This window comes from Dermochelys coriacea, chromosome 7, assembly GCF_009764565.3.
Source record: "Dermochelys coriacea isolate rDerCor1 chromosome 7, rDerCor1.pri.v4, whole genome shotgun sequence".
In the NCBI taxonomy this organism is placed as follows: Eukaryota; Metazoa; Chordata; order Testudines; family Dermochelyidae; genus Dermochelys; species Dermochelys coriacea.
In genome coordinates this window covers 97,648,429-97,671,779 of record NC_050074.1, presented here as the reverse complement: position 1 = coordinate 97,671,779, position 23,351 = coordinate 97,648,429, and the positions used below count along the sequence as shown (strand labels likewise).

The 23,351-nt window shown below is 37.9% G+C and overlaps 1 protein-coding gene across 4 annotated transcripts in view; it reads right to left on the bottom strand.

Annotated features, from left to right (window-relative positions):
* The window catches only part of CFAP46 (cilia and flagella associated protein 46), a 160,970-nt gene that overhangs the window by 93,186 nt on the left and 44,433 nt on the right, over positions 1 to 23,351 (bottom strand). For all 4 annotated transcript variants that reach the window (XM_043519351.1, XM_043519352.1, XM_043519353.1 and 1 more), the window contains exons 14-23: positions 22,508 to 22,628; positions 21,118 to 21,241; positions 20,442 to 20,572; positions 15,980 to 16,125; positions 15,281 to 15,414; positions 9,915 to 10,127; positions 7,784 to 8,003; positions 7,348 to 7,497; positions 6,421 to 6,525; positions 1,529 to 1,710 (exon numbers count right to left, since the gene is read on the bottom strand). In XM_043519351.1, coding sequence (XP_043375286.1) covers positions 1,529 to 1,710; positions 6,421 to 6,525; positions 7,348 to 7,497; positions 7,784 to 8,003; positions 9,915 to 10,127; positions 15,281 to 15,414; positions 15,980 to 16,125; positions 20,442 to 20,572; positions 21,118 to 21,241; positions 22,508 to 22,628 — 1,526 coding nt within the window. The remainder of the gene's footprint in view (positions 1 to 1,528; positions 1,711 to 6,420; positions 6,526 to 7,347; positions 7,498 to 7,783; positions 8,004 to 9,914; positions 10,128 to 15,280; positions 15,415 to 15,979; positions 16,126 to 20,441; positions 20,573 to 21,117; positions 21,242 to 22,507; positions 22,629 to 23,351) is intronic.

The window sequence follows — 23,351 nt, the reverse complement described above, 5'->3', positions numbered from 1 at the left end:
TAAGAGAAAAAAGATAATATATGTATTTTTGCAGGGAAAAAAATTCTATTGTATCTATATTACGCAAACTTTTAAAAACCAAACTGTATGCATAGAAGAGAATAAAAAGAAATATTTTCAAAATGAACTTACTTTTACTGCATTACCGGGTCCACCTGGCCTAGCACCTACCCTTTAGAGCAAAAACTATTATGCAATAATGATTATGACCACTAGAGGTTACCAGTGTTCCACCATTCACTTTTACACTGAAAAAATGAAAACCAAAGCAAATTTAAGCCCTATTTTAAGCCTAATGTTGCTCTTTACCATACCAAAATGAAAAATGAGTATTGTTTGCATTTACACAGGAGAAATTATGACAAATCCTGGACTAAAGTTGTGTGTCAAAGATGAAAATATTTTATCCGTTCATTGTTTTATGAATTGAAAAGCCTTCAGAGAACTGCTCTCTATCTGTGGTATTCAAGAGCTCTATATATTTGAATATCTCATTTCGCTGAAAGATTTGAAAAAAATGTAGAAAGTCAATTTCCTAGTGAATGGCTGCAGATGATAAAGAGCACATGTTTTTCCAGTTAAGGTTAACGTCAGCATTTCATTATGCTCAAAATTTTCCATCCAGAATTACCTTTTTCCCCTGACAGTATAAAAACATTATTATTAACTGGGCTAATTTAATCCATTTTTGGTCAAACCACATTTCCTTTTTGGGCTGCATTTATACATCTTCCTTTCTGGATGATAGGACTGTATCAGCAGATCCTCAATCTAGTGTGGAAGTTGCCTTAATCCCAGATATGAAGCCAGTTTTCAGATTTCAACTCCTTTGTTAACATTCTCATTGCACCTAGGTACTGCAACATAAATGACAAAGCCCATCTTATATGGGCTACCTCCATCTCCATCCCCCATGTGGGGAAAGAGTAGCTGCCACTGGGCTCGGGTTCCTCCTCCTCCTTCCACAGAAGTGGTCAGGGAATGGATGAGCAAAGACGTGGGCAGTCTTGGCACTACCTCCAAACTGCATCAATTCAGTCCATGCATCAAACCCAGTGCAGTAAGGGACACAATCCTGCATCACCAGAAGGGCTAACACAGATTACCTTCCCCCTGGAATGAAGTGAAAGCAGGAACAAGATTGTGAATGTTAGAGGCCCTAATTTAGGTAAGAACTTAAGCACATGCTTAACTTTAAGCATATGATTTACTTCAATGGGCCTTTAGCATGTGTTTACACGTTTTCTTGAAATGAGTCAAGGACACTCAATCTGCTTCCTGCATTGCTCCTTACGCCGGCTGCATTGTAAGGTTATAATCTAGCTCTCAATGCTCAAACAGTGCTGGAACTGCTAATCACAATAGAGTAAGAGGGAAGTTTCAGCTTCTACTCTTAAACACAGTTTTTTACTCCTTAAACCAGATCCTTACCTTTAACAATTTTGATTATATAATCACAAAAATGTACGTATCTTAGTGAATGCTTTGAAGTTATTTTATGTTATCATGGAAAATTCTGTATACTTACATTTCATGTTTCTTCACATCTGTATCATACAAAACTGCATCATCTAGTTGCAAGGTTCTTTGGGAACAAGTCATCACTATTTCATGGTCATGTGATGCATACGCAAAATGTGTAAGTCGTGTCAATGTCTGCAATTCCACTAATGGATCTGACCAGTTGCATTCTAAAGTCATTTTCACCAACTGCAAATAATACCAAAAGAAATATGTTCTCTTATGCTATAATTTTGATTGTCAATCACTTTTCATACACAGTATGCAAGGATATATTAAATATTTTATATGTAATGCAACAACTTTGTAAAGATTCAAAGAAAACAACACATATAAAGGTATGATTACATAATTCTATTTCTGTCCTTCACTTTGTACTGCCCCGTATATGATACGACTTTCTCACGATCAGTGTATAAGACAAGCCCTGATTCAAATAGCAGTTTGCAGACCCACCACCCTTTTTCATTCAAATCATCCTGATTCCCACAAACACAAACTTTTAAAAAATGTATATACAGTAATTTAAAGTTATCTCATCTTCTCTTTGTTGGTCTTTTAGATTGCAAAATCTTTGGAACACAGCCCATCTATCTTTGCATCTTGTATAATATCAAACACACTGTTCACTATACAAACAAAAAGTTACTAATTACAGGCAAAGAAAAATATGGAATGTGACCTACAGAATTAGAATTGGGAAAGAAAGGTTATTTATGATGTTCTTGAAGAACACTGTTGGCATAGTATCAGAGGGGTAGCCTTGTTAGTCTGGATCTGTAAAAGTGGCAAAGAGTCCTGTGGCATCTTATAGACTAACAGATGTATTGGAGCATAAGCTTTCGTGGGTGAATACCCACTTCGTTGGATGCATGTTGGCATAGATTCCCACTCTTGGCATATGCCTGCACTCCATACATTGAGTCAGAATCTTCTAAAAAGACGACGTGTATTGGGGCTTGGTGCTGAATGCCAAACAGAAGGACTGAGGTTTCCAACTTTATTTTTAATTCTTTCACCTACTGGAACCTCTATTAGAGCCAAATAAGAGGAGTCAGATTTTAAAAATGGTGCATTCAACATTACATTCTGTTTCTGAAACTAACAGAATTATCATTTGAATCTTTAAGCTGGCCCTGAAGATCTGTGGGATAATTTACTCAAAGAACTATAGTTACTGGTATGCAACATTTCTGCAAACAGCAAGGATACTTATATATAGGCTTAGTTATATGTCTAGATAGTAGCTAAGGGTCTTCTTAACATATAGACCATGTAATCCGAATTCCCTGATATTTGAGTAAAGCTTAGTGAAAATTACTGAGTTAGTTGGTGGATTGGTACAGGGGAAATTTAGTCAGGATTTTGGGGGTTTGCAGCATCATTTTAGTTTATGAAACTGGGTATGGGAGCTCAGCCATCAAGACCTAGATCTCAGGAACTTTGTGGAGTCTTATGCCTACTAAGAATCCAATCTTTAGGGACAGTTGAAGAGCAACTGGATATGAACACAAAAACTAATAGCAAAGATTGTTTTAAGTAAACCAGTCAGGTTTTTAAAGTGACAAATCTGAGGAACTGTTCCAGACTGAGATGTAGAGGAGGTTTTGGAAAAACATGATAAATTAAAGAGCAATACATCACCAGGACAAGATGATATTCACCAAAGAGTTCTGAACTCTACTAACAAAACTACTAACTGTGGTAAATAACCTATCACTTAAATCACCTACTGTACCAAATGACAGGAGGGTATCTAATGTAATGTTAATTTTTTTAAAAAGCCACACAATTTCAGGCTGGTAAGCCTAACTTCAGTACCAGGCAAACTGGATGAAACTATAGTAAAGAACAAAATTATCAGACACACATAAATATGATATGTTGGGACAGAATCAACATGGCTTTTTTAACGGGAAATCATGCCTCACCAATCTATTAGAATTCTCTAACGGAATCAACAAGCATGTGGATAGGGGTGATCCAGTTGATATAGTGTACGTGGACCTTCAGAAAGCCTTTGACAAGGTCCCTAACCAAAGGCTCTTTAGCAAACTAAACAGTCATGGGATAAGAGGGAAGGTCCTCAGATGGATCAGTAACTCGTTAAAAGACAGGAAACAAAGGGTAGGAATAAATGGTCAGTTTTCATAATGGAGAGGGTAAACATAAGGGTCTCCCAAGGTTCTGTACTGGCACCTGTGTGTTCAACATGTTCATAAAATGATCTGGAAAAAGTGCTGAACAGTGAGGTGGCAAAATTTGCAAATGATGCAAAATTCCTTAAGATAGTTAAGTCCTAAGATGATTGCAAAGACTCACAAAGGAATCTCACCTAGCTGGGTGACTGCATGACAAAATGACAAACGTAATTCAGTGCTGATAAGTGCAAAGCAATGCACATTGAAAAACGTAATTCAAACTACACATACAAAACTATAGAGTCTAAATTATCTGTTACAACTCAAAGAAATCTTGGAGTCATGAATAGTTCCCTGAATACATCCGCTCAATGTGTAGCAGCAGTCAAAAAAGCTAACAGATAGGAACCATTAGGAAAGGGATAAATAATAAGACAGAAAATATCATAAAGCCATTGTATAAATCCATGGTACACCCACACTGTGAATACTACATACAATTCTGGTCGCCTCATCTCAAAATAGATATGTTAGGATTGGAAGAGGTATAGAGATGGGCAACGGGAATGATTAGGGATATGGAACACTTCCATACAAGGAGAGAGAAAAAAAGACTGGGACTGTTCAGCTTAGAAAAGAGACAACTCAGAGGGGATATGACAGTGGTCTATAAAATCATGAATGGTGTGGAGAAAGTGAATAGAAAAGTGTTATTTATCCCTTTCCATAACACAAGCACTAAGGATCCACCCAATGAAATTAATAGGCAGCTGGTTTAAAACAAACAAAAGGAAGTATTTCTTCATACAACAGTCAACTTCTGGAACTCACTGCCAAGAGATCTTGTGAAAGACAAAAAAAATTAGGTTAAAAAAATGAGGTAAGCTCCTGGAGGATCTCTCCATAAACAGCTATTAGCCAAGACGCTCAGGGACACAACCTCATGTTCCAAGTGTCATTAAACTTACAACTGCCAAAAGCTGGGACTAGATAATAGGTGATGGATTACTCAACATTGTCCTGTTCTGTTCATTACCTCTGAAGCATCTGGCAATGGCCACTGTCAGAAGACAGGATACTGGGCTAAATGGACCATTCGTCTGACACAGTATGGTCATTCTTATGTTCTTAATTTCTCACGGTAACCTTAGAAGACCTTACTGTACTAAGTTTATATATTATTGTGGGCTGTGATCATGTGTAACTTCTCTGGGGGCAGATGTGAGATTTGGGAATTCAAATGACTACACTGAAAATGTGCTAGACATGTACGGACTTTGGGACAATAAGTGTTAATTGGATTTCCTGGGCAATCCCTACAGCAAGGATAATGCAAATTTCCCAACTCTCGTTATACAAAAAACAAGACTTTTGAAGCTATGACCTGAGAAGAGGGTTTGTCTGCCAATTACCTGTTACACAAGGCCACGATTAAAGGCTCAAGGTTTTATAGGCTTTAAAGGCTAAAGGCTGTATAAAAAAAATGGCTGATCTGCCCAGTCTGGGATCTGGTTCTAAGATGGATATGTACTCGTAACCGCAAGGAAACCCACTTGTGGCTTTTAAAAGCCTGAAACTTACTAGAGCAAGAGGTTGGAATTGAGGGTGACCTCTGGTAAGCTTTTTAGCATGAATGTAGTTTTTTACTGTTTTAATATATTTTCTATGTAATGCTTCTACCTCAAGGATAAATGTGCTTGCTTATAAGGAGCTTAAAACTGCAGGGAATACACTAGTCATAGCCCTCTGAGGGAAAGCAAAGTGAAGGCACAGGCCTTTTGGGCAGTCTGGCTTGGTGGGGATATCCAAGCGTACAGCAGGGAACGGTGCCGCCTTTAAGTCCCTGGTCAGGAGGGAGAGAGATGTGGGTTTCCACCAAAAGAGGTAATTGCTGAGAGCCAGAAGCCTGAAGTCAGTGCCCTTGGTGGACCATGGAGGGGGAGTATAGGTGCAGCTGCCCTGAAACTGGGGGATATAGCTGATACCCTGTACTGTGGATGGTATACAGATATGACTACAAAATAGACTGACAGAACTCAAAGACAACTTTGACAGCTTGGGATATAGGCCAGATTCTGTCACCCTGACTCATGCTTAGTAACTCAATGGGGTTACATTTGGAGAATGGCACTAATCAACATGAATAATGGTGGCAAAATCTGCCCCAAAACAAATAGTCACATACTAAAGAAATTGTGGATAGTGATGCATTACTGCCTTCCTGAGACGCAAATAATGAAAACCTCTTCACGGTCCCTTAAATGGCCACAGGTTCTATTTGTGCCCCATTCTCAAGACCTCAAGAAGTGACTAGAGAATGCTTGAGGTATGTGTTGGTTTGGGTTTTTGTACAGTATTTTCAGCACAGAGCATCTGTTAAGTTGTCATCTTTGCCACAGAGATGAGGGGCCAGAAGTGTGGTCTGATATTGAATGCATCTTTACCAGAATCTGGCAGCTCCCAGCACAACTTGGTAGAATATTAGGTGGAATCTTGCATTCCCACTATTTTATTGTACCCATTTTGTGGTTAAATGCAGAGATTTAATCTCCAGGGATGTCAATTTACTAAATGTTATGATCATTACCTTAACTTTAAAAAGTTTTAAAAGAAAATAAAAAACAGTATAGCTCTCTAGCAGAAATAATTTTGTATCCAACTATGCAAAACGGAGATTACAGAAAGATACCGGCAACATCTACAGTATGTAGACATACATATTATCACAAGAAAAACCTAGTAAAATAAAGCTAAATACCTGAGACAAACTGGGAACAGTAAAGTCCATGAGACCCAAGCCATTACATGAGTACATTTCCAAAGCAACAAGAACTTTTGTGATTGGATTTTGTCCCTCGCCATTCTGAGAAGCAAGCAATGTCACATTTATTCCAAACTTTATGCATATATAAACATTATAAAATAATGTAAATTCATTAATGAGACAAAGGATATATTTTAACTATCTTTGGGAATATATATGTAGAACTCTCATTGGCATTAAAGGGTCATTTAGCTACAAGAAAAACTGTTTCACCTGTTTTTTATTGTGTCCCTAAAATGTAAATTGTTATAGTTTTTATACATTTCATTTCATTCATAATTCCTGTCAAATCAAAACTCCAATAGTTTCAATATGAAAGAGATTAGCAACTATACAATGAATATATATATATGCTACAAAGTTCTGAGATCATGGTTTTACTAGATATATTTTATTTTTATGTTTTTATTTAAAACAGGCATTCCCATTGAAATACACCAGCAAGAACAAAGATTCAAATTAATAATATGATTCAAATTAATGATAATATTAATAATTATATAATGAAAATATTATTATTATTATATTATATATTTATTGAAATATGCTTGAGGTCTCTTAGCATTTTATAACTCTATAAAGGTATATCTTTAAATGATGGTGTAGTTATGATGTCATCAGATGACAGTTACCACTAATTATTTCTTGTAGTTAAAAACAGAAGGTAGAAATAAAATAAACTCCAGAGAGTCATTTCTACACCCCATGCAAAAAACTAGCTGTCCTTTGTAATGTGTTAATGGGAACAACCAAATCTTATTTTCCATATTGCATTCAAAAAGTGTACATATTCTCATATTTTCCATAGTTAAGTATGTTATATGTATTCATTTTTCACATATGATTTCACAGAATCTATACCTCATCATCAGTTCCAAGTTTATGCCCAATTTGTTGCTGAAGTAACTGTTTTGCTTTCACCCAGGTAGCAATGATCTGTTGTCGTACAGCAATAGGTACCAGTTCATTAGGTATGTTTCCATTTGTCAAATTCAGGGCAAATTCACAAACCTAAAATCCAAGAATAAAATTAAACTTAGAACATGAATCCATAGCCCAGCACTTGTTATGAATACAATGCATTCCTCAGAGGGTATGCTGAGAATACTGCATATCTATCTGTCTAACATCTCTATGAGGCAACTGAGTTAAAGGATAAAGACTCCAATTTTCCAACTTGAGCTGTGCTCAGTAAAGAATGTGAGCGTGTGCTTGTGTGTGTGTATGGTGGGGAGAGGATTTTTCCCCCTCCAAATATAGTGGTTTGATAGGAAATAGAGCAATGAGAACTTTGTACCTCTAAGGCTGCTTTAATATCCGGGAGTCCATTTGGATCCAGTGACAAAGGTTGGACACAGTTTGTTTTTTCAAGCCCCTTTATTGAGGACCTTTTACTTTTGTCTGTTGCTGCATCTATCTTTTTCTTCTCATCAGTTTTCAAAACTGATTTTGGAATCCAACAAAGAATTAGGCCTCGAGCCAAAGCATTACATAACATCACCAAAACAACAGTATTTCTGAAAGATAAAACAAAAAGACTAAGTGTAAGAAACATCTCCCTAGAGCAAAATAAAGATGGCACAGAAAGATGATTAACACTTCTCTAAATTCTAAGTTTCCCTTGGAAAGCAAAGTTATGAAACATTTGCAAAATAACCTTAAAGAAACACTTTCACATTGGAGAAAGAGTTAAAATATACCGAAGTTAAGTTTAGATAAATTTAGCCTTCATGTTTTTTCATAATGTGCTTTCCAAAGTGTTCTACATTAAGAGCCGCCATTGCCTCCTGGAAAATATTCTATTTATGAAACTTTTTGTCTATGTATCAGTTCAAGATTTTTATTACTCCTCTACACTCTCACTTGTATTAATAAGAGTATTTGCATAAAAACATTCTTGTGTCAACTCCTCTTACTTGAAATCACACTTCTTTATTTGTAACATTTCATTAATTTCTTCAACAATCAATTGTTGAGTTGCAATTAACAACAGCTATAGCAGATATTCCTTCTGGTAAAGCACAGATCAACATCTGACTGAGGTATCTCACAGTAGCTGTGGTGTCCCATTATTAACTTTTCTTTCCCCATTAATGTGCATTTTACATAACTACATGAGGTCCTGGCAAAGGTGACTCCAGAACAAGAGATGATTACTGCTTCCTTGGCAACATGAAAAAATCTAATCTGACAACATGAAAAAAATGTTCTTCTGTGTAGACTACTGGAAACAATGTTAAGGCACATACTGTAGAAAGTGAGTACCAGAAGTAGTAAATGGAGTTTAATTTTTTTATTTTACTTTTTGCCACAAGTCAGGCATTCTTTTTTTTCTGCCACCTGTGGTTGTGCATAAAGTATTGCCACTGTCAGTGATGGAGTCCCCATCATCATTGTTGCATTCTTCCTAAATGCTAGCAGTACTGGGATTGCCATATTCCTCATCCAAAATTCCATTTCTCCAATAATCAATAGCATCCTCACTTCCTCCATATCACTATCAACAATACCTGTTTGTTTGTTTGTTTTTATTGAAAAACTTTCTTCTGGGTCTCCAAGATTCTACGTGATTAACTCAAAACTAAGAATGGCAACTATATAAGGTACAAGTTAGAGTTGACACATTTTTGCAAAGAGATAGTACAATAGCTTTAATCATTAACTTTTTGTTCCCATTCATGAGTTTTCAGTTTCAGAGGCAAGATGGGATTCTTTATACCAGATCTTATTAGAGAAGATATTCCTACACTGTGTTCCTCTCCTTACCATGTTCAATGAAGTCTGACTTGGATCTTTATTGATACTGATTATTCAGTCTTTAGTGATGATTTAATGGCAGTTACAGGTTTATGGATATCCCCTGGACTGCAACCAACTACTGTGTCTTTTTCCTTTTACTTTCTTTCCCTCCCCCCACTTTAAATTTTACAAAGCTTTTACATTCATAAAAAATAATAGACCACACTTACTTTGATTATTAAACATTTACAACGAATATAATGTACTAAATTTGAGAGAGATGGACATCAAGTGAATACATTTTAGGGCATCCTGCTTTGGAAAGACAGTGTGCAGAGTAAGCTTTTCCTTTTGATTAACCACAGAAGCCCTGCTGCCACTCCAAACTAAAAAGACCAGATCAGCTTTGTATAGTCACTCTTTAATAAGGTTTAGACTGGGCAGAGTGAATATCACACAGTGTTAGACTGGGGGACTTCATTTTAAAGCAACTAATCCACTATACCATCTCAAATATTCATGCACAAATCAAATAAAACACTAACATTTCTTTAGTGCTACTGGGATATGGCACAATGAAAAAGTGATTTATGATTAGTGAAAAAATATTTTTAGAATTTATTTTTAGCTTCATAAAAGGCTTAACAGAAAAGAGAAAGGTAATAATCAAACTCAACCATCATACTTACCCACTGTGTCCAGTATTCTTGATTGCATTGAGAAGACTCTGCAGGGACTCAACAATTTCTTGCTGTCTTCCTGAAGCTATAAGATGTTTATTGTGATTTAAGACATACACCACTGTGTTGTGAACAATCCAGGCCTCATTTAAGTCTTCTCCCATTTCTGCAGCCCGCAGAAAGTTTTCCATAGCATATTGGGATAAGTGGTCTACCCAGATACTACAAAATTAATATTAAGAAGCTATTATTCCAAAACTACAAAACCAAAACAAATAAATTCTAAGAGCTAGAATTTACAAGCACTCTTGCTTGACCCAGCAACCATTTTTAAACATAGTATTTTGTATGGAATTATCTAGTTGTTTGTTTGTTATTTAAGTAAGAAATAGATGGGGGGAAGAGAAAAGGAAAATTAACATAAGGAACATCAGTCTACAGAACGCTAAAACACTACTGTCATCCAAAATAATGCAAATAGTGTGTTCCATAATCCAAATCTAATGTCTGATTCCCAGGACACATTATAAAGTGTCCGTGAGTCCATGTCTCAGTCCCAGAGCTCATTACAAACTTAAGGTTAAAACTATAATTGAATATAGATTTTTAGTGTCCATTTTATTTTGCAGCACATTCCTAGCTTGCCTGGATAGTTAGGTTAAAGTGCACAGGAGGGCACTCCAATGCTGCACATGTATCAAGAATTCATAGATTTTTATGACCAGAAGGGACCATTATGATAATCTATCTTGACCTCCTTCATAACATAAAACACAGAATCAATCCAGTAATTTCTGCATCAAGCCCATAACTATTGTACTTTCTATACAGCAGGCTCATAATTACTGTTCTGTCTAGGTTGAGCACATGCATGGAAGCACATCCTTCTGAAAGGTTTCGTACATAACTATGCGCTTGCTGCCTAGGAAAGCATTCTCCCACTACTTCTAGTGTCACTGGTCTAGGGACAGTGAGGTGAAAAAGCTTAACTGCTCAGCATGTGTCTGGAACCGTCAAGGACATTTTGGTGCCACATCTCACATCTTTAAATTGCTTTTTTTTCCCCTCGTGCCATATAGTTGATTGAAAATGAGGAGTAAAGGAATTGATGTAAAACTAGCTTGGAACCCCAGAACTCCACAGAGGGGAATAGTCCAAAATCACTTGATAACACGAAGAAGATGGTCGAGAATTCTGCAGCAGCACAGTTAGCAAGTAGTTTGGAACCTGCAACAGCATACTTCTAAAAATAATTCTTGCATAGTAGACTATAAATTACAATATAAACACAAGTATCCTCAAAATAACAAAAGGAGAGGGATAGATGAGTTCAAGGTCAAGTCAACTGATGTAAAGAAGACGTTTCTGACACATATTGCCTATGACACAGGAAAGGAATTAAAGCTGGTTTGGGACACAGTCCCTCTCACGAAACACTCTAATCCCTGATGGGCTCTACATGTAGCCAAATGCTCACTACTTTCTAGTTGCAATCTTGTGGCACCAAGGCGCATACACTCCTAAAAGTAGAACAGCAACTTTTTATACTGGAGGAAGCACTACCTAATCATAGAGACTTTAAGCTTCAAATCATGATGAAATTGAATGTGGGTAGAAGTATTAGCATCCCTTAGTTGGTGAGTCTTTAATTATTTCTTTTTAGGTCCTTCTTTAATGAAAGCTTTTCTTGAGAGCATATTAAATAAAGACGGCCAGAGGATGCCCTAATTATTTTAATAAGGACCCACCACATACTTTAGCTTCTTCAGGGTCTATGCTAATTTATCTGAACTGAGAGTGTCCCTCCACTACTTGAAAGATTGCTGAGCCACTCTGACCTTCCTGCTGCAAACCGGATACATGGTGCCAGGAACTTCCAAGCAGTATTTTCAGTGGCAGGGGTTCACAATGTCATGTCCCATGCATCAAATGTATTTTTTATTTAACAAATGCAGGTCTCCATGCCTTCTAAAATATCCCCAGTTGTTTGGAATTCTTTGATTCATTTTTAATTAAGATAACATTTTCCCCAAAAAGAAAAGGAGTACTTGTGGCAAATTTATTAGTCTAAGGTGCCACAAGTACTCCCTTTCTTTTTGCGAATACAGACTAACACGGCTGCTACTCTGAAACCTGTCATTTTCTCCCAAGTGCTTCAGGGTAATACAATAATAAAACAAATCTTTTAACTATAAAATCAGTTTTAAGGATGCACACTCCACTTATTAATCTCAAGGCAGCATAACTCAAAATACAGCTAACATTTTTATACAGCCTTACATGGCCACATGGAATCTGATTGCTTCATTCATCTGACCAAAACATTTCATTGTTGTTAACTGTATTACTGCAATGCCTACAGCCTGCAACTGAAATCAGGGTTTTACTATGCTAGTATAGACAGACAGTGTAAGACACAGTCCCTTCTGCAATAATCTAATTGCACAAAGAAGACAAATGGTGGGATGGTACACAGAGAGATGGAGCAACTTGCCCAAGGTCACACAGCGGTTAGTGGCAGATGTGGGAAGAGAATCAGGTCTCCTGCATCCCCTATTACTTGCCTATTTCCAAATCTGCACACTAGTCAAAATATTTTTAAATATTCACCAGTATCAAAAATAAAAGCAGATTTTCTGCTGTCCTCTACTCCCTGTGCATTGCTCAGACAGTGTAAAGGGAGTAGAGACTGGCCATAAGCCCCCTGTCAAGCATACATCCAATAGAGCTCCTAAGTCCCTCTCCCGAAAACTATAGGAGAAGGGGATATGAATGGGCATGAAGTGACCAAGGAGAGGTGGAGTTAGTATGGCTGAAGCATTCCTCAACTGGTGGATTGTTCCCTGCGGACGATAGTCAGCTGGCACACTGGATCATCCCCTGGGCTGCTCTAACCTGTGCTTGGAGCAGGGAAGAGAATTAGAGATAAAAGCAGGGAGATAAAGGCAGAGATAAAAGCAGGATGACAGCAGTAAACCTGTCTCAAAATCCCTTTTCCTCCCTCCATTGCTTTTTAGAAAGGGCTAAAGTACTGTACTCAACTTGTTCTTACCACTAAGTTGCAACAAATACTGGTATTCTCAGGGCCATGATGTACCTCCGCATCCTTTCAGCTGACTACTGCATCTTCTCCTTTCATGTTCAACATGAAACCATAATTTCTGCAGCAAATTATCAGTCTAAAGCAGAGGTGGGCAAACTATGGCCCCTGTGCCACATCTGGCCCAAGAGACCATCCTGCCCAGCCCTTGAGCTCCCAACCGGGGAGGCTATCCCCTTGGCCCCCACCTGATATCTCCCCTCCCCCGCAGCCTCAGCTCGCCGTGCCGCCAGTGTGGGAGGGGCTGCACTGTGGGGGCAGGGGAGAGTAGGAAGGGAGGCCCACCTGCAACCTCAGGGGAGCAGGCGGGTGGTGCGGGTGGCGGAAGTGTGGTGACCGCGGGCGGAGGACTCGGGCGGAAGACTCAGGAGGAGCACCAGGTGGCCGCGCAGCCGGCCAGAGAGAAGTGGAGCTTTAAAGGGGAAACTGCAACTTCTCTCCGGCTGCGCGGCTGCCCTTGCTCCTCCCGAGTCCTCTGCCCATGTTCACAGGGCCGCATTTTGAAAGGGGCTTTAGAGGGGGGTTTGGATAGGGGGTGGGTCCCGGGGGGCCTGTCAGGGGGTGGGGGTGTGGATAGGGGTTGGGGCAGTCAGGGAGCAGGGGAGGTTGGATAGGGGGTGGGGTCCCGGTGGGGCGGTTAGGGGCAGGGGGTCCCAGGTGGGGATGGTCGGGGACAAGGAGTAGGGGGTTTGGATGGGTCGGGGGTTCTTGGGGGGGGAGTCAGGGGGTGGGAAGTGGGAGGGGGAGGATGGGTTAGGGTTTGGGGAGGCACAGCCTTCCCTACCCGGCCCTCCATACAGTTTTGGAATCCCGATGTGGCCCTCAGGGCCAAAAAGTTTGCCCACCCCGGTATAAAGGCTCAATGTCCATCCAAGTTTATTATTTAAAAGAGAACAGAAACAGAAGAGAGGGAAGGAAATGAAGGGAAGAAAAGAATTTACTCAGGGATATATATACTTGCTAGGAAATGGTTACTCTTCACTCTCAGTTTTTCAGAGTATAAATATATAAAATTGTAGTGGAAATTACTGTCCCTCAGCCTAAAACTTTCAGCATTATATAATAATATAATGAATGATGATGATAATCTTAACTTCTACAGATCTTTCGATCTGAAGATCTCAAAGAACTTCAAACATACCTAAGAAAGGTTGTCTTGTTTTCTACCTCAGTACCCATTCCTTCATTATGGTGTCATGATAATAATGCCATGGTCAAAGTTCCATTTTAAAAGAGATGATAAAATGTTTCCCCACACAACCTCCTCTAAAAAATATGAAAAAAAATATCTGTTTTACAGACAATTTCTCTTGTGTAATTTATGCCCAGAGGTGAACTTTTCTTTTAAATTTCGATGTTAAGCAGACATCTATTTTTGAAGCAAGAATTTAAAAAAAAAAAAAGATATTTTTTCACTTTGATTTTGATACTTTTTAATGTCTAATCATAATTCAGTACCAACTTATTTTAACAAATTCCATGTCTTTTTTTCATTAATTCTCAATGAGTATGAGCATACACTTTTTTGTTTTTGTTTTTCCCCCAAGTTTGAATGCCAATTTACTAGTTATTAGAGGTGGCCTTCAGGAACATTATAATCTCCTTGAAAGGACTTCAGTTCCAAAGGTAAAATTTATTACATAGATCCCTTTCTCCCCAGATTTTAAACAGAAACAAATAACTTAATAGTATTTATGGAGGTGGGAGAAAAAAAGAAACCTGAAATTAATTTCTCCTCATTTCACTCCCTTTGAATGGAGGGAATAGAGAGGAAGTTTTTCCAACTTAAGTCATTTATTATGTATTTATATAGATGCTCAGATATTATTACAGTGATGGGCATTGTACAGAAAAAGATAGAATGGAACACATTGGTTTTGGAATTTTAACAGAAAATTTTCTGAGTTTTGGCAATTACGTTATTTTTAAACTATGAAATCTTATTTTTTTTAAATGGACAGCACAGTTAACCTTAGCTTTAAAGAGTTTTTGTGTGGCTATAAGCTTCTTACGTCTGACAGTTAAAATGTTCATTGCAAGAGTGTATGCCAGTAGCTATTCCATAATGGAGCCAACTCAGAAAAGGCCACTTAAAACCGTTTCCTTTAGCTTCTCTCTCTTTTCCCACTGGAATCCATGCCTTTGAAAATGAATCATTTGATAACAATGGATTTTATTTTAAGAAGTAACAGCTTTTGAAAATATCTTCATGGTGTGATCATCAAACAGAATTTGCCAAAGGCCCCAGTGTTTAGTACAGATTAAAGAAAAACACCTGTATGTTATCCAATCTGGATCATGTTCAGGAAGTTTGGAAATATATCCTGTGGAACGCTGGCTTGTATCTTCAGGTGGAACCGCATGGTCATTCAGCTGAACACCCTCCAATCTTAACAAATGAATAGTCGCCTAGAAATATATAGAAAACACATATATGAAATTGCAATTTCATCAAACTATATCACATTGAAAATAGAGACTGGCTTCTGCTCAAGTCACAGTCTCAATTCTACAAGAAAATATTAACTGCACAATTTTGTCAAATACTGTCTAGGCTGATAGCAATTTATCACAAAATATATTAAATACAGTCCTTCAAATTCCTTATAACCTGACAGTGAATTTAACATAATTCCTGTAAAAAAAACCAACCACCACACTTTATCTCAGTGAAATTTTAAAACTCCAGGGCTCTATGGGCAGTTGTCAAACATTTGCAATATAATCACTGAGAAATACATTATCTGTACTGACAAGGAAAACATTAGTATACTTACTTTGAATGGAAACTTCTTAGACATTAGCTTCATGAAACTCTAATTTTTTTTAGTTTCTCTGCAAACACATTAGTTATTGTTTACAATCTCCAATAATTGGCACATCATTCTGTAAGATGAATGTATACCAGCACTATAGATAAAGCCAAGGATGGAGGACACAAAAAATGAATATCACAGCTGTAGCATTTACCAACCTCTGCATTAATGAATCTTATTTCTGCTAATGTTCTGAGTAAATCTCTTTCAAGAGAGAACGATTTAATGGGCAAGGATGATTCCATTTGTAGGCTTCCACCTCGATTATCATCCATCACAATTGTACTAGCATTCTTCTTTTGAACTAAGAAAAAGGAAGCTTTACTTATTATTGTTGTTATGTAAATCAGAAAGACTTTTTACTTTACTCCTAAATAAGAAAAATGCCTAGCTACATTAAAATCTATAAAAGGGATAGAATGAATCAGATTTAAAATTGCTGCCTTCAAAATCCTTATTCATTACAGTTTACTGCAACTGAAAATACCTCTCTCCAGGCAATGCCGGGAGACAGGTATGTAAATCAGTTAGATGGATGGTGGAGTGAGTGGGACAGCATGCAGTGATCAGGAAATGGCAGCTTTAAAGAGTCTTCTCTAGTCAAACCAAGCACCTTTCTCACATTTCTGGTTTGCTGGCATGAAGCTGTGACTACAGAAAACATAGGGGGACAGAAGCAGCTCCTTTGTGCTCCACTTCTTGCTTCCTGAATCTACCATTCTTCCACAATTGGGTTGTATAGGTTAGACATGTCTGAGTGCTGACACATTACAGTTTATTTCTTTTTCAAATTGGTTAACATTAGGGTTGCTAATTTTCTAATTGCAGAAACCTTAACACTCATTCCATCCATCACTCGCTGTCTCTCACTCACTAGCTCATTTTCACCAGGCTGGGGCAGGGTGTTGGGGTGAGGCCAGAAATCAGGGGTTCAGGGTGCAGGAGGGGGCTCTGGGCTAGGGGTTGAGGTGCGGGAGGGGGTGAGGGCTCCAGCTGAGGGTAGGGGCTCTGGGCTGGGGCTGAGGGATTTGGAGTGCGAGGGGGGGTGAGGGCTCTGGCTAGGGGTGTGGGTCAGAAGTTGGGCTGGGGATGAGGGGTTTGAGATGCAGGAGGGGGCTCTGACTACGGATGTGGGTCTCAGGTGGGTCTGAAGATTAGGGGCTTGGGGTGCAGGAGGAGTCTCCAGGCTGGGGCTGAGGGGTATGGAGTGTGGGAGGAGGCTCAGGGCTGGGGCAGGGGATTGAGGTGTGGGAGGGGCTGAGGGATGCAGGCTCCGGGTGGCGCTTACCTCAGGTGATTCCTGGGAAGTGACCAGCATATCCTTCTTGCTCTTAGGGGGAGGGGCAGCCAGGAGGCTCTGCGCGCTGCCCCCACCTGCAGGCACCGCCCCCACAGCAAACCTTGATTGCAATTCCTGGCCAATGGGAGCTGCAGAGCTGGCACTTGGGGCGGGGGCAGTGCACTGCCCCTCCCCCAGGAGCCGGAGAGACATACCAGCCACTTCCCGGGACCTGCGTGGAGCCGGGAAGGGAGTCTTCCAGCCCCTTGCCAACCGGACTTTTAACAGCCCAATCAGCTGACAACCCTAGTTAACATGCACCTTTATGTTTTGTAAGCATTACAGTTGAGATTTTGCTCCCTTTGGGCAGGTGCGAACTTTTCAAGATTTGCTCCAATCAGAGTGTGTATGTTTGGATTTCACAAATACGAGCCCGGCTCACATTTTCCAGTTCACTTCTTTCATTGTCTTACAGGGATCAGAACACTGGGCATTGTGTCCTGGCAGAGGAAGAGAAAATCTCAAACGGTGTTAAAATCAAGAAGGGGAATGATGGTCTGTCAACCCCACAGTAATTAAGAGAAAACAAATTTCTCTTTTCCCATGGATTAAGCATTAACCCAACATCCTGGAACATGGTAGTTCTGTCCCCTGTTGTGCCCTAACTCTTGGTGTAAAATTGTGAATGTCGAGATGAAGTAGCTAGGGTGGTACTGTAGGGCCGTTTAGGCAGGTATATTTAGGCACAAGGATTAAGTAAATCTGTTTATGTACAGAACAATTCATTGTGGTGACTGAAACAATTTACTACGGTTGAGGTGGACTTTTCATCACTGGCAATTTTAAAATCAAGATTAGATGTTTTTCTAAAAAGCTATGCTCTAGTTCAAACAGAAATTAATTCAGAGAAGATCTATGGCCTGTATTATGCAGGAGGACAGACTAGATAATCAAAATGCCCTTCTGGCTTTATAATCTATGTAGCATTCAGTGTCTCATAAGTGTCAAGGGGTGGACCAGTGACAGGCAGGGAGGCCATCATTTCCTCCCAGGACAAATTTAAAACAGTTTTATCCTTTTAAGTGTGAGTTGGTAAAGTTGCAGATTTTTGACCAATTTCTAGATAAACAGAGACTATCCTCTCTGGTGATTATCCTCAGCAATAAAATAGTCTTATTTCAGACCCCGTACTTTTTTCTTGAGATTTTCTTTACTAAAAATTCCAGCCCAGCATGTTATATTCCTGCATTAAAATAACAGAACACTTAGACAAAAGAATTCCAGTTTATAGGATATGTAATACTGTTTGTGCACAAGACACAAATGATTTGTATTCATTCATATGCATATAACAATTCTGATCCATCTACAAACCTCCCAAATGAACAATGATATAGCTTTAACTAAACATCCTATGAACTATTAAATGAATAATAATGCCACATAAATTTCATTTATATGCTGGAAAACATGCTTCATGGCCCGCTACTGTCTAACAACTGATTAATTGTACCAAATATTACCCTTTTACATCACTGCTAACTGTGTAACAAACAACAGTTATTCCATCAAATTCTCTGCGGGTAAAAACTAGCACAGTTCCAGAGATTAAATGGCACTGTACCAGTTAACACCCATAGAAAATTTGGCCAATTATTCCTATGTTACTTCCTCTTTCTAACATTTACCTGTATAAATAACTTTAAGTAGACTCTGTATACCTACTGATGAAAACTGCTATACAAGACCTACATATTATGATTATCTATATCTAACTGTATATTTGTGGTTTTACCTACAATTATCCCCCTGAAACACAAATAGATATTATTTAAGGAAAAGATAAACATGAATAAGAACAAAGTATGGTCACCCTTTTCCAACTGCCATGATTTCATGTTTCAGCACAGTAAATAGTGCTTCCCTAACACTGTAATGTTGCTCTTGGAAAAGCCTTGTTTGTGAGTATCTATAGGTTTCTATATGTACATGTGGTGTGAGGAAGAAAGTACACATTTACACCCTGGAATCTTGTTTTAAGTTCAATTACTGGAGAGAACAAATAATCTTATTGTAACACAAATTGTTTTGATTTTAACATAATGTAACATCAGAGATTTAACTAGTATAAGGAACAGCTGTGCAATTAGAAACGTGCTTGGTTCAGAATGTTCAAAATGCACTTTTATTATATACGTAAAAACACGAGACACATTACTGATGGCATTGATTTGTAAAAAGGACATGGTTGTTCAACTAATTTAAAAAGATGAAGTGTCTGAAAATTGCCATTAACACACTCACATAGCTCTAAATAAAATACATTCCTCAAATAGGACTGCTTTGTGCCAAGCTTCTCTATTTCTGCATTCCTGATGCCTCATAAAAACTATTCATGCTCAAACAGCTTTTCAATTAAAAATCAAAGGCACTAGAAATGAAAACTTTTGGAGTACATAGTACCCTCAATTCATGTATACAGTTGCCATTAATGGTGTTCTGCCTGATGTTTGAGAGCAATAGGCTATATATTCCTTAAATATATAATTGTCCACATAATGGAAAAATAACCAGGATTAAAAATTCACTTTTAAAAGGACATCATTGATTTGAAAGAAATGACTTGAAAGTAGTTTCTGACACCCTGTAAATCCTCCCTGACAAATCTATGAATTTTACTCTCACATTTACCTAATTTTTTAAAAATGCTTCTTCTCTCCCATGTTTTTGAGAGAAAGACACACACTAACAATAGGAAAAACTGACTACCACTCATAGTGGATAAAAACCTACTGCTAATAACATCTAATGGAATTACTCCTTTAGCTTGACTGCTAGAGTTCTGCAATTTGAAGTTGAATGTTCCAAGGTTCAAAACTTGAAGACAATTCATACATGGGGTGGTTATACACACAAACTGCTATCACAGTATGAAATAAATACACTGAAAAAAGAGACGCTCCATTTGCTCTAACCTCTTTCAGAGATCGGAACCTCAGGAGTTTTAACAGTACATAAAACAGTCTCAGATAGAATTCCAATTTTTAAATTGATGATGTGTTTTTAATTCTTTGCTAACGCAATATTATGGCAGCCTAATACCTTGTAAATTAGCAAAATAATAAGACTATCTCAAAATTTTGCAGACTAATTTAAAGTTCTATTTTACTACTAATTTACCAAATCAGAAGTGTTGAATTGTTTAATAATCAATTATCCCTCTGAGGTTAAAACAAATTTAAAGTAATTTATTTACAATGTATGACACTGAGTTCTCATTTAAAAATATTTTTAAAATATCAATTAAGAAAAGTTACAATGTAAGTAATGTGTTGACTTACATTTTTTAGATTTTGGTACCTTCCTCATCTGAGCATCATCATACAAGAGACAGAATCTGCATGCTGCCCGGCACACATCCCATACTCCTTGTTTCCGTGCAACTTTTGCCAAATCTGCCCAAAGTCTTATTCTATCACACAAAAAGCACATGTAAAAACTCTTTAATTAGCTAATTTATTTCCTAAATTCTAGATTCAGCCTGAAACTTCAGGTTAATTGAAAATATCCTTCATTATAATACAGACTTTAAAGCCCGTTAACAATTATTTTAATATTACTAAATTGAGGGTCAATTTTTATCACTAATAAAGATAACTTATAAATCATAAAGCATCGAGCATCAACTGCAGAAGGAGGATGCCAGTTACTGAAGACTCCTTACACATTGGAAATCAAGGAATAAAGCTGTTATTTCTGATTATATCAGCATATAGCTAAACAAAACAAAGCTAAACAAAATTTAATGGCTTATGATATGGCCACATTGATCCCTTGCTTAAAGGTAAATACATGCTTAAATGCTACACTGGATCTGTACCAGGGTGCTCAGCACCTTGCAGGATTGAGCCTCAAATAATTTCAGAGTTCTAATAGCAAAACTTTCCCCTTTGGCATTAGTAATACACCACTTTTAAAATGGAAAAAAACTATCTACACCTTCTTTATGGTAATTACCTCTCCTTGTCATTTCCATGCCCTAATCGTCTCAAATGTCCATCGGTTTTCTCCACACTCTTAGTATGATGCTGTGCTTTTGCACAGAGATAACTTATTTGACTCCTACTTTTACCTGAGGAAACTTAATGGAGACAAAGGAATGCAAGCAAATTTTGAAGCATTACAATGCATGTTTTTCATCACTACAATAACTTCATTCATAAGTAGGTCCTTATATATTTTAAAATATCTATATTATACTAATTAAAAAAATACTAACAATTTTGTTTGGAATTAGTATATAAAAATGTTCTATAATTTCCCAAATCAGCAAAAAATTGTTTGATTCAGTGCAGCCTGATTAAAAAGAGAAATATATCTATAATTGGAGACCTCTGCTGTATGGGGTATATGTGATTTGTGTGAGTATATGTGATTCATTCGTGTGATTTTGTGTGCTAATTGGAATTTAGAATAATATTTGCAATCTCATTGATAAAGCAATCTATGTCAAGTCAGTGAAAAGTATACATACTGGTTCACAACAAAATTTGTGAAACATTTGAAATTTTGCCTTTTATAGTTCTCAGAGCTTCCTTCAAAAGGCCCCAATTCAGCACTTTTACAAACTGTGCTCCAGCATCCAGGGACCACCAGGGCCATGACTCCCTAGCTATGCTCCCTCTCCCTTGGACACGATCTCTACACTGTGGTGAAGGAGGGGAATCCTCAGAAGGCTGCTTAAACTGACGTTATAGGTGCTTTCTACTGCTAGAGTGGCACAAAGCAGCTGGAATAGTATGGACAATCTATCTCCTGATGGACGCTGTTTAACGACAGAGTGGGTAGCCTTTCACAGGATAAAATGTCTATGGTATAACGTACAAGTAATGAGCTCAAATCCTGGGGTCCGTGTTTTAGAAGGTAAACTGTGAATTCATATTTAGTTCTTTGCATAATAAAGAAACAAGAGAGCACTCAAAACTGAAAGGCAACAAATTTGAAAGTAATAAAGAAAAATATGTATTTCAATGCCACAGAATATTATTGAGTCAAACAGCAACTTGAAACAGCATTCAATAGTTACCATGTATGACTAGGTACAGCTTCTGCAGTTACAAATTTAAAATAAAATTATACAAGACATCAAATTTTTGTTGAGAGCATAAGTTTATAGTGTCACACAGTTATATGCATCGGAAATGGGATTACAGGGTTTCCTCCAAAAACATGATGACCCTACCGAAGGCAATGGGAATTTTGCCACTACTGCAATGATTTCACCCAAAGGCATATAGTCTTTTAAACATTATCATTGGCCCCAGTGGTCAAATATCTTTCAGGCTGGGTAAAGAATCAGTAACAGACAAATCTTTGACCTATTTTAATCACAGCAAACATACCTTACCTTTAGCTTCATTTTCACTGTCAAGGACTATTTGAAATGCATCAGGAGCCAGTGCAAGACCTGCATTCACCAAAAGAGACCGCTTTTTCCTCACACTATCTTTCTGTTTCCCTTTTTTAGCCTACATAAAGAAAAAGGCTAACTGTCATGGGTATATTCACAGTTGTATTAAAAATAAGTACATTTTCACTAAATTGGCGTTTGTATATCTGTCAAGGCTGATTCCACACTCTGACACTTCAAGTGCAGAAAGTGGGGGCCCGCAAGGATTCTAAAAATTAATACTGGCCACTCCAGGCATGTATTAAACTCCCAAGGTTACAGCTTCTCTCTGACCTTGGATGGGTAGATGCTGCCATCACACAAATGCAAAACCCTTCTTTTTGGAACCCAGGAAGGCACCCTTGGGAATTCCTTCCTTTGGGGTACCCTCAAGCCCTTTCACCCCCCCCCCCCGGGGAAGATCTGAGAAAGAAAACAAAGGAAATTAGCTGTTGCCCCAGCTAATTAAACAACATGTGCACAAATGTCTTAGGACACCAAAAATCCAATCCTGTTCTTAAAAAAGGTAAATTTTATTAAAAACAAAAAAGAAAGAAAATACATCTGGAACGTAGGTGTTTGCTAGATTAAAAAATCCACTTACAAAAATTAAACATCAAGAATAACCTTCTTGAGGTCCACCTTAAAGGTTACAAGCAAAACAAAAAGCATTTGAGGTTAGCAGAGAGGAGTCCACAAGCCAATAAGAAATAAAAGAAATAACCCTACTCGCGTCTTCCTAGACATTCCCTGATTTTCTTACATATTTGGGGTTTCAGATAAGTAGGTTCAAGGTATGAAT